Raw genomic sequence first — 12,572 nt, 5'->3', positions numbered from 1 at the left:
CTGGGCGGCATGGGAGATACAAGCATTTTTAAAGGCATATTGGTAATGTCTCCCCCATCTGGGCATTTCAGCTATTACAAAACCCTTTCCCTGGCCATTCGGACGATGCTGAGATGTTGTCACTTTGGTGCAGCCTCTTAGTTTATTGGTCATTTTCTCTCTATCAACAGGGTTGTTTAATCTCATTTTCTAATGCTCCAGGCAGGGTTTACACCAGGAATAATAAAGTGGTTTAATTCCAAGTTCCATGCATGGCCCTGGAATAGCTGGATTCTGTTACAATAATCTGCAGTGAAACAGGTCCTGGTCTTGACATGTAGGTCCCATCTGTGCTATAGTTATTATGGTACTGGGTCACCCATATGCAATGCAGTTGTGCTCTGATGTGACTTTTTGGTTTTGGCCTACGAGAGGCACTAGCTCCCTTTATATCTTCCCTGCCTCTCTGAGGTCGACAAGCAACGTTATGAAAGTTGTTCGGAGTGGTTTTCCATCAGGATTCTGCTCGGATGCCTCTGTCACCAAACACTCATCTTAGAACCCTGCTATTGCATGGTGATTGATGGTGACTGGAGATGTTAATGCATCTCAGATATATAATCTCTCTTTATGCCTAGTTTGGTCTCAATCCATCAGAAGATGGATACATGCAAGTCAGAAATACCTGCCATTGTCATCACAGCATATATCACTTCCTTCTCCCAGTGCATAGACAAGAGCTCTGAAGCAGTTGAATGTAAGCAGAAATGTATCAAGTTTGTTCTCGAGTTCCAAACTGATCAAAGAAGCTGTAATTCCTGCCTGATAGGTAGCAGCAGCAAGGCTGACTGGGAGATGAAAAACCAAACCAACCCCAAACCAACCCAACACACAAGCAAAGATACTGAGGATGGACAGTCTCCTGCTGGAACCACTAGGGAAGCAGCACTGGCTGACAAAGTGCCATTTCCTTGCTAACTCTGTGAGCTTTTGTGAACCTATGAGATTGACAGGTCAGAGTGAAGCTGAAAAGCCCCCTCTCCTGCAGTGGGATGAAAATGGGAGAATTTTTTGGAACAGGAGCAGCTCTTCTCTTGTAACTCTGCTAAAAAGACACTCAAATCAATCGGATGTATCCAGACATAGGAAACACACAGTGAGACAAGCCCTCACAATCAAACACACAGCAGGAACAGAGATCACTCCTCTCCTCATGGCGGCTAAGGGGAAAAGGGCACACCAATGCTGTAACTAACAGGCCCGGAGTTTGATTCCTTATGACCTGACTAATCAGCCTCTCCATAGAGCATCCTTCCGTGCTTCCCTGAGCTCTCCGCAGGTCCTTGGGAACAGCACTGAGTCGGTAAACAAGGGATACAAAGTGCAGCCAGTCAGGGCAGCAACACACCAGCTAATTCATTTCACTTATTCAGCTCTGCTGAGCTTTTGACATTTGTCACCGGTGCGGTTTCCACAGCATCTGATGGAGGCCCCCTAGATAAATCAGAGTGTCTAAACTCACTAACTAACTAAAATGAATTCCCATCCCACAGATGAGGTGGAGGCTGATGGATCACGCCAGGTGAGGTGTATTATATCCGGGTCTCTGAGATGTATTTTGGGGATCCGAGAGCCTGGCCATCTAATGAACCTCGAGATCGGATGGGATCTGAATAAATAATGCTTTTTCATCATCTGCCTGGACTGGAAATAGACATGCTGGATCAAGGTTTTCACAGGCAGACAAGTTTTTTCCCTTCCTGTGATTTGTACTAGGGAGACAAATTTGAAGGAGGAAAATAAATTTCACTGGCAATATAAACGACTGTGTTATTGCACTCTTTAATGCTACACTCTTCCAGAAGTGTGGATGCCACATCATGAGCGTATATTACAGGGCCCTGAATAAGGACTCGTGGAGAAGTGATGAAACATTGGAGGCGAACCCAGTTCTGGTAATTAAATGCCAAGATGCTCTGGTGACCGGCGCTACATGCATAGCTAATGGTACATGTATACTTGGCTAACTTGATAGATTAAAGATCATGAATGGTAGAATGAAATCTGATTAGTCCTTCCTCATCACACCATCCCACATATGAGAGCAAGCATGCTATTGATGGCAGGTAAATTTAGAACAATGCAACTTCTTTGCTCCTGGTGGCCAGATAATAAGGTGATGGTGGCATTAGAAATGGCTAGTTAGATGGACAAGTTAGAGGGATAGACGGCATGTTGTCAGCCCATGGAATTCATTGCCACAGAGCCGGAGTCAACTACTGAAGCTAGAAACAGATGAGAATGATCTGAATACTAATGATTATGTACGGCCCTGAGCTTTCGTGGGGCCTTGGAAACCAGTGGGAAGTGACAGACAAGGGATTTGTTAGGGATATGCGGATTTGTATCCAAGTCAGCAGCTCAACTCCACAGCTATGCACAGTAACTCGTATGGTTCTGTATTCTATGGACAGCACCTTTACCTTTCCAGAGATCTCCTGTTCTGCTGGGAGCAGCTGCCATTTTGGGTCCCATTCAAATGCAGCATGTTACAGAGGATACACACGCTGCACTTTACTTTGTTCCATCAGGACCACTTGTGACAATCTGGCCCTGGCTGTGGATGCTGAGAACTTCTGGAAACGTGGCCCCGGGTCCCACCAGCAAACATCTCCCATAGGTTCCAAGGACTGGGACTTTGCCATGAGATACGGATGGCTAGTGGGGATGGCCAATAGGTAGAGCAAGCATCTGGAGCCAGGAAACTTGCAAGTGAGGTGAGCCCACACCCAGATCTGTTCTGAGATTTAATGGGGAGGAGAGTCTGACAAGTTAGCAGAAGGAAGATGAATTTGCCATGTGCTGGTCTTCTCTGCAGAAGAAGATCCACTATCTTCCTCCAGCTCTAACCACAGGGGACAGGGCTGAGTAAGTAGGTGAAAGGGGGTAGGTGAGACTGAGCAGATTGATGGGGGAAGGGACAGTTGAAGTTTTGGAATGAGAAGTCAGATTCAGGATGCTCCCTTACCTATGCAGCTGGGCTGGGTTCCACTCCACGTCCCATCAGACTGACAGAACCTCCGAGCTGAACCCACCAGCACCAGTGGGGACAGGCAGGAGAATGAAACAGATGAACGGTAAGTGAATCCTCTGTCTTCTCTCCTGCCTTGAGCTGGTGTCCCGGGGTCACCACAGAACACAGCTAGAAAAGCCAAAGGATAGTCAGGGGATGGCGACGAATCTCAGTAAGGGCAAATAGTATTAATGGGTTAAAGACAATTCTATTAATGGCCAAATCCTCCCAACCTCAGCTTTCAAGCGCTGCGATGGCTCAGGAAATTACTAGTGGCAGAAGGTGTGCTGGCTGCTTTCTGCTCACTTCTGTCTTTTTGTCAATTACTGTTTAATTAACTTTCACTTTCCAACATCTCCTGGCAGGGAGGAGGAACAGACGGTTTGAATCCTTTTTTTTTTGGTCTTTTTTCTGCACAATGGTGTGTTTGTTTAACTTTGACTGTATCTTTAATTGCACAAGGTCAAATTGCCACGCGGCGCTGTGTCAGACGTAAAGTCTGTTAATTATATAATAGCCGGGGAAAGGTGTAAGGAGCGTGGTCGGGTCTTTGTGCTGTTTAATATGAAAATGGCTATTGTGCAGCTGCCAAATACTCAAAGCTAAAATCCGGCTTTATCATTCTGAGCTGTTTCACTAATCTGTATTGTATCATGCACAGAGGTTTTCATGCAGCCACAGGGCCTTGCCTTTGCACCACATTCCAAGGCTTGCTGTAACACTACGAGGCTCTTTTCATGTAAGGCCTTCGCAAGCCGCAGGGGCCAGAATTTCAGAAGTGCTCAGCTCCAACGGAGGCACTTAAATCAGAGACAGACTTTCAGAAGTGCACAGCCCATTGAGTGCCTGGTGGGTGTTGGGTGTCTTTGAAAAATTGGCCCCCATTTGCATGTAAGCGCTTGGAAAGCTGGGTCCTGATCAATTATCTTCACACCACTCCTCTACGATGGTGATGAGTGTCTCCATGTTACAGAGGGATGTAGCAGTTGGGTAACCTGCAGAGCAAGCGGGTGACAGGGATGGGGAGAGCACCCCAAAACTCCTGGCCTATCATTCAGAGCATCACACTTCTTCCTTTTCGCCAGCATGCTGCCATCCACCTCTGTCCTGATGAGGTGAGGCCTTTGTCTCCCTGAAGTCAGTGGTAAAATTCCCATTCCCAAACAGTCCTCAGACCACAGCCACCACCAGCAGCTCATAGTTACTAACACGGAGTGTGGGCTGGTGGACCGTACGTAGGTCACCTTAGGCACCGCCCGCAAAGCTCCCAACTGGAGGGCATATCTGGCTTCTTTGATTGACTCAGACTCACTATTTAAGCCCGAAGGAGGCACAGCAAGTTGTCTGAGTAACTATTTGAATCCGGTGGTTGCAACGTGGGCCCCTGCTTCTCGCCTGACTCTGAGACCTGCCTTGTTTCCTGATTCCTGACTTCCTGTCATGTCCTGCCCTACTCCTGTTCCAGATCCCTGCCTTCTACAGCACATCCCTGGCTACAGATTCCGGCTCAGATCCTCGGCTTGGTTTCTTGACTTTGCCTCTGAACTCCTGTGCCTGGTGTCAGGCTCCTGCTTTCACCACTAGGTCTGACCACCCATGTCTGATCTATGACAATAGCTAATTCCCATTATTTGAAAAACAATGTATAAAATCCACCATGAGTTTCATCCCCCATCAGGCACATCTTTTACGGATGGTATTAACAACTGGGTCACGATCCCTAATATCCCCTTCCAAGATGCAATTCACCCTTATGTACCAGGCAATTTCCAGAGCAGCAGCCAAGGTTATGCTTTACAGAAAAGTGCTTTGCCTTTAATTCAAAATATTTCCTGCTACCGTGGGTGCATGCATGAAGTTGGGGAAATAAGTCAATCACTAATTGTGTATGGGTGGGAAGAGACTTCTCCCATGGGCAGGTTATACCATAATAGTCCATTATGGAGATTTCATACCTTTCTCTCAAACATCTGGTACTAGCCAATGCTCGAGAGAAGATACTAGATTAGATGGACCATTAATTGGATCAAGAAAGACTACTCCTTTGGAGGTGGTGGGACACGGGGAGGTTGGAGTTTAAGGCTAGCGCTCCATCCCCTTTGCAAACGAATACACATGGATGTCTGCTTACGAAAACATTGTGGCAGTTCTCCGGTCCATGTCCCATTCCCTTCACAAGTCAGGATGGCAGGTAGCGAGAGCTGGTATCCTTCCAGGCAGGCATAGCTCACACTTGAGCCCCAGCTGAAATCTGAGCCCACGACTTTCCCATTGGGGATGACTTGTGGGGATTTACAGGTGATAGCTGAGCAGCAAACAAAAAGCATATTCAGTTCTAACAACTTCTCAGAGTAGTTACAAATCCACATAGGAGCAAAGTTACTTTCTGTGAACTGAATGCATCACAGGGAATTTACCTAGAGGGGGTCTGTGCACACTTTCTGTTATATGCATGTGTGTTTGTGTATCCTGGGATTTTTTCTTTGCGTTTTAGGGTCAGCTAAATCCCAAACCTCACAGTCAGATCAGCAGGCTTTTGCTAGCTTTCACCTAAGATTATGAATCTGATCCCAGCTTAGTGGGAACATCACCCCAGTTACTCCAGAAGTTTCACAGATTTTGGAAAACCTAGACAAGTTTCAAGTTAGCGATTAACTCAACAACTAGGCTGAATTTTGCCTGGCTGGAAAGTTTTATAATACTCTGCTTTTAAAGTGCATATGAGCATGGCTTTCAGGTGTTGGTGTAAATCAGTGTAGCTCCCAAGTGAGAATCTAGCCACATTGTGTCTTGCTCTTGCTACATTAGCTCAAAGTGGCAAGAAATAAAAAGAAGGAAGCGTTTAACTTCACAGCCTTGCAGGGGAGTGAAGTATTTATGGAAGATCCCAAGTGACCTGCATTTCTGACAGGTGGACCTTAAGAACTTTGCAGTCTGAGATCAGACAAGCATCTAGATGCTGCTTCACATTTTGTCAGTACCCTTGGGTCAGCAAAACACTGACAAAGAAATCAGCCTCTCTCGCAAGATACCCAGTGCTTCCGCATTCTGATTAGAGAAGCAGAGGCAACCATAGCTCTGAAAAATAATACAAGCAGGGGGTAGAAAAGCTTTCCAGACCTTTTGGGAGGCAAAGAAAATGCTTCATTCAGGTCTGATTTGAGTTTGGGGTGAAGACTTGCATATTTATGCAAAGGGCTTCAGCCATTCATAATGGGGGAGATTCAAATCTCTTTTACAATGGTGTAAATCCCCAATAATGCCACTGAAGTCAATGGATGTACTCCAGAGTTACACTGGTGCAAATTGGATCAGAATCTGACCCTTAGAGGCTACCCCAGTTTGGAGAAAGCTCTGTTTTAGAGGGTGCTTGCTGTCCATGTTTGATTTCAACTAAAATGTGGCTTTCATATATACATACTTTTTATTTTTAAATGGACACATTTGATCTTTAAAAGGGGCCACCAGTTCTTCAACTCTCCCTTTCAAACCATGACATGTCCAAAAGGAAGTCAGGCTGGTTCTGAGGTTTGTTAAGAATGATTTGCATTAGCTCTACCATCACACACTGTTGTGTTGATTGAAAGCTGTTGCATCGCAGACTGAGGCTGGGATTGTCTAAGGAAACTCAAGGGACTTGGGTGTGGTTAGCACCCAGCTCTGTGCAATACCAAGGTGGAGAAAGTGGCTCAAGGCAGAGTGAAAAACCATTAAACATCAAACACCTCTGATCATTAGTAAATGTGCAAAGAAGAAACTATGGCAAACACATGAAAACTATGTGACTCTTAAATCTGAGCTACTGTAGGATGGACAGATTCCCCCAGTGTGAAAGTTGCTCTGAAGACTATATACACAGCTGAACAGCACTTTAGCATGGCAGAGCTATAATACCGTCGATCATTTCTACACAAAGTACTTATGAGTGTAATGCAACAGTTATTGGATCCTGAGACATTCATGCAACTGGATTAGTAAGTCATAAATCATACTTAAGAAACCATAAACTGCAGAGGTTAAGAATTTTGCAGCGGCTGGGTAATTTCAACGTCTATCACTACAAGGTAAAGGCATGGATTATTTATATCTTCTAAACCACCGGGCAGCTTCCATACTGTGGCAGCTACTTTTGGATCCTCTTGTGCATTGGGATGCTTACGACGACAGAGTCTGCAGCCCACTTTTAACTAGGCGGGGGCCAATCGTCCCTCCTACCGCACGTCATGCATACAATTGGGCTGCCCAGAGGAGCCGGAATGGGTGCTACTTTTAAAAATCATTTATTGCGTGCGCTCCTGCAAGCTTTCCATGTTCTGTGCATCTTGACCTCCTGCTGTCTGTCAGGTGACACTACCAGGGCAAATGTGACGATGTGCACTGTGCCAAGTTTCCCTCCACTAAGGTGAGCGAGATGCATGCAGTAATCATGTGCAGTTATTTGCGCCAGGGCAAAGGATGTGTGTGAGGGCAGGGGGAAAGCCGCATGCTTCTAACTCAGAAAGGAAACATTTTGCCCTGGTGAAGGGCAATGGAGAATCAGATCCAGGTTCTCCTAGAAGGCAGCAGATTTACCTTCACTGGCCATGCTGAACTACAGTCCAGAAAATGTCCTATTTGTGACTATTTGGCTGCACGTGATGTATCATACAGCGCCTGGGCAATTTGAGGTAAACTGTATCCCCGCAGGGTAATATTGGAGTATTTCTTTCTTTTAAACCACAGTACAGGTTAGATGGTCATTATTTTTGGACCTACTCAGCATAATTGCTTGAAGGGTGAGGGATTGATATGGTTTAGAGACCCTTAACGCCCACAGATGACCAGTTACTCACCAGGAGTTCCAATAATGACTTCTATAATTGCTTCATCAATAAGAGCACAGAATTCAGAGTCTGGCCCCATGTAGTTATGTGGCTCTTTCGCAGGAAAGCTTACTAAGATATCATTAGTTACAGGAGTCTTGAGGCCTGCAACCTAATATCCTCAGACATCTATAGTAAATGGGGTCTCACCCTTGCAGACAGGTTTTGGTGCCGTTCCAGGTTCGGTCTTTTGTGCAAATCAAAGAGGATGCCCTGTCCGACTCCATCATGTAGCCAGGAATGCACTGAAAACACTACCGTTTTATTGTAGTTAAAGTCATTTCCCAGCCTAAAGCCGTTGGCTGGTACACCAGGATCCCCACAGTTTATCACTGGGAAAGGAGAAGATGCAATGGTTAAATTTTATGATGCACATAACATGTCTCATGCATGTCTCACAGTCCCTACTATCTTTCAACAGATGATGGTGATCTATCAGCCACAGATATATGGGCGACAGGGTAAACCAGGGAGCTGGCTCAACCAGGGCAAAGTTGGAAATGTGTGCGCAAAAAACTTTGCCCGTGCTCAGTGGAGGTGGACAATAGTCATAACAAATGGCACTAAGGCCTAGCATTATGCAAACGACATGTTAATTAGCGCATTACGGGGGCCCTGAGTTTAATCATAACCCGTTAACATGCCTTTTAAACATGGCTGTCCCTGTTTGTCCTAGATGCTGTATGACGTTTGCAGACAGAATACATTTTCCTAACACAGGCATGGCATCATCCGCACCTTTCATCTGTCATTCCAAGGACCTAAGTGAACACAATATATGTTCAACAAAGCTTCCGAGCTATGGCCAAATCAGGGCACATTCTGGGAGCTGACACACCATGGGCAGGACTCCTCTGTAGCACAGCTTATGTCTAGTCATGAGAGTTAAGACTGCAGAGCACATAGCTTAGCTGAAAAGACACCTAAAGCTGGACTATTCCATGAGGCACTCGGGGCCTCAAAGAGTTTGCACAAAGAATTATTTCCACTGGCAGTAGACAGTTTTATTACACTTCTGAACACAATGGGTTTACATGTGCATGCTGATGCCTGCAAGTCTTAAACTGGAGTCACATGCACTCTTGGAAAACCTAGCCCTAGCGCCTTATGTTTGTTATTTACCTTGTCTCCTGGAAATCCACTCAGATGCTCACCTGTACACTCAGGAGTGCTGCCTGTCCAGGTCCCGTGACAGTACAGTGCCTGCTCAGCACTCCGTGGATAATAGCCTTCCCGGCACTGATATATAATGGAGCTGGAGGAAACCCAAGCCGTCATTAAACACAACTCTTGCATTGCTTGGAGTCCCTGGGTTTCCACAAGATATAACTAAAAAGCCCAAAACAGTAGAATTAGAAAAAAATTAAAGATAACCCTGATCTCAGCTGAAGCAATTTAGCTGCAAAAATCTCTGGATTAATTAGTGGACCACATGCTGTTTGGAGTGAATCAACTGTACCTACCAACGCAAGTAAAGAATCCCAAGAGTATGGATACAACTTGCCCTGGGTAACCACGAGGAAGCACATCTCAATGCTGTGTGACTTCTGTGGTGAGCGAATGAGAAGTTTTCCTGCATTAGAAGCTAATTTCTCCAGCACAAGATACTCCAGCACATACCCCATTAATTTTACACTGGGATTCAAGAACATACCCCCGGTCCTGCAAGCCTCTTTGGATTACAGGTCTCTACTGAATTGAAAGAGGTGCTGGTTTTATGCCCCTGGATACTGATCACTCTGCAGGATCGAGCCTTAAATTAGCCGAACCTGAAATGCAGCTCAAAGAGACAAAGCTGGGCTCTAGCTGGAATGATGGAGGAGGAGTGACATGTAGACAGCTCAGAACTAGCAGGTTATTGGAGTCTCTCATGCTAGTCTGAATTCAAGCACAGACTGGTAGTGACCAAAATGATAGCCATGATGATGGCTCAGTGAGTTGCGTGACACAAGGTGGGTTCAACAGTTTCTAGAAGTGGATGCACAAATGGAGAAACTGGTGATGATCGTCCCAGTAGTGTCAATAGAGGAGCTAATATGGGCCATGAGACACCTTGTTTTCCCTTCCGGTGCTTCTTGCAGCTCAAGATTATGACACATCTGGGCATGGGAATCGGCACCTGATCGGGCCTCGAATTTCACAGCTGGCTTCAAGTCTCTATCATGGGTTGAACCAAACCCTTAGGTCCCAGCATCTGTAGACAGTTAAATTCTTGGGCTCTGAGTGTCATAGCAGGGCTCGTGTCTGCTTTGGAAGCCAATCTTTGCAGACCTCCAAGGGAATCGAAGCAGCAGGGACTCAGCTATCCTTCATAATGGCAGCCATTCCTGCTTATGCTGCGTCTATCCAATTCTGCTTTCAGCTGGGGAGACTATGCGAGCATACAATGAGAGGTTGTCAGCAGCCAGGTTTTATATCTCAACTGCCTTGGTACCGCTGCAATAAAGGGCAATCAGACTGAACGACAGTACGCACAGTCCGATCATGGCAAAATAAGTACTGAATAATTGCATCCAGCCCTCACTTACTGTGGACTTACAGGTACATGAAAGAAAAATCACATGAATCAAAAGGCTAAACCGTTTGTCTCTGACTATTTAACAAGGAAATTCCCTGCAAGTGCAAGCAGTGTCATGCATGCGCAAGAGCATTAGTTTTGGACATAACAAGGTGCTCAAGTCTCCAGGCTCTCTCGCTGTCCCCCAGACCAGACACCGGTGGGAATGGAATCTTGCCTGCCATTCCGCACAGATAAATGAACTCTCACTTGAGTCATGGTTATGACTGCCCTGTGCACAGCTGCTCCATGGAAGGAGAGGCCCCCCTTTCCTTTTACGTTGGTTTGCTGACAGCAGGTTAACATATGAGCTTGTCAGATGTGTATCTGTTTGACAGGGAGAAACTAATAACCATTCCAGGTGTATGCGCAGACATTTTGCATTGGCACGGAAAATTACGCGGGGAGCTCTCTAGTTACAGATTCCTCAGGCAGCCAAAGTCTCAATGATACCTAGTGTCATTTCCAATAACTGTGGGGATAAAAGTCGATTATATCAGTTTAGGAAAAGCACTGGATTAATATTTTCACTGTAGTTGTCTATGCGTGCATCTCTCTCTCCCCCCACAACTACCTCGCACAAGCAGATACACCAAAATGCACACAGCTGATTCTAAAAGCCACTGCTACAAAATTAATTGTGACTTCGGAAAGGTGTCAATGGAAAGGAATGATGACGGTTTGCAATGTTACGGCACAGTTGAGCATGTGAATATTAGAGTAGTAATTCCAGTCAGACGTCTGCAAGAGCTGCATTGCCCTGGATATAAAAGAGACCTCAAACTTATGGGGCAAAGCTCAGCCTTGAAAGTCATATTTAAAATAATCAGAGCCCAATCCAGGAAGCCACGATCCATGTAAAGAATTTCCCCCGGATTAATGGGAGTGACAGCACCTTGCATGATCAGGCGGACAGACGAAAACTGAACGGCATTGGTGTTGCAGGGAGCACATATCAAATCAACCCCACTCCCCATTGAACAAGAAATAATTCGACAAGCAAAATACATGGGTTGGGACCTGTGATTTTGCTCCTTCTTTAACTGGAAAATATTTCAAGGGATGAGACCCACCATCCCCCTAAACTGAGGTGAGCCTCCTGTGGCTTGTTACGGTGGCAGGATTGATGCCAGGAGTCTGGTGCAAAGCAGCCACACTCCCGCTCTGAATCTGGGTTTATAAATCTCCACCTGCATTACTAACAGCTTGTCAGCCTGTCAAAATGGTGAGGGATTTAATGATCTAATTCATTTTTCACACTTTATGCTGATTATTTTCTTGAACTTCCCCTCAGCCGTGGAAAGTGAAATTAGATTGATCTGTTTAGTCAGTTTCACTTTTGGGGTCTAGCAGTAATGATACCATGGTGTTCTGTAGTGCCTTTCCTCTCAGGGTCTCAGTGCTCTTTCAAATGAGTAATGAATGGTGCCCCCAAGGAAGGCATTATTATGCTGATTTTAACGGATGGGAAAATCAGGCAGGGAAAGATGAAATGATTTGGCCAAGATCACATAATGATCCTGTGGAATAGCTAGAAAGTGAACCCAGAAACGTTGACTCCACGTTCTCTGCTCTAACCACTAGACACCTTCTCCTCACAGAGCTGAGAACAGAACCCAGGAGTCCTGACTCCCAATCCCCTGCTCTAACCACTAAGACAGCCTTACCGTATTCCAGAGTTAGCACAACATACTCTGGTTTATGAGCAATGCAGTGGAATGCTTACCACTAAAAATGATGTATATAGACACACACATCTAATTGCAAACACTTCTATTAATACCTAATTGTTGTAAATCTCTTCACCACATACTTTCTTGTTTCCGTAGCACATCTATATTTGTGCCTATATTATTCTGATGGAGGCCCTCTGAAACCAACACGATAGATGTGGCTGTTAAAAGTAATCACCATTGCTGCTAAAGATAAGGAGAGAGCCCTGTGCTGAGCGGGAGACCAGGCCGAGAATTACAATGAGGAAGGCGAGCATTGCTTGGGAAGTAATGGGACTTTATCATTTGTGGTGGTACATGAGATTCACTAATGAGGTGCCTAATACCATTATAGAGAGAGAAAGCAGTTCAGTGGTGAAACTGGCTGC

The 12,572-nt window shown here is 45.5% G+C and overlaps 1 protein-coding gene across 1 annotated transcript in view; it reads right to left on the bottom strand.

The window, feature by feature from the left end:
- The window catches only part of CSMD2 (CUB and Sushi multiple domains 2), a 531,569-nt gene that overhangs the window by 19,130 nt on the left and 499,867 nt on the right, over positions 1-12,572 (bottom strand). Inside the window, 7 exon segments of the mRNA XM_030539111.1 lie at positions 3,008-3,181; positions 5,184-5,357; positions 8,065-8,080; positions 8,082-8,165; positions 8,167-8,246; positions 9,069-9,174; positions 9,176-9,243. Coding sequence (XP_030394971.1) covers positions 3,008-3,181; positions 5,184-5,357; positions 8,065-8,080; positions 8,082-8,165; positions 8,167-8,246; positions 9,069-9,174; positions 9,176-9,243 — 702 coding nt within the window.

Source organism: Gopherus evgoodei, chromosome 20, assembly GCF_007399415.2.
Source record: "Gopherus evgoodei ecotype Sinaloan lineage chromosome 20, rGopEvg1_v1.p, whole genome shotgun sequence".
Classification (NCBI taxonomy): Eukaryota; Metazoa; Chordata; order Testudines; family Testudinidae; genus Gopherus; species Gopherus evgoodei.
Note: the sequence above shows the minus strand (reverse complement) of the source record. Positions and strands in the feature narration are given on the sequence as shown.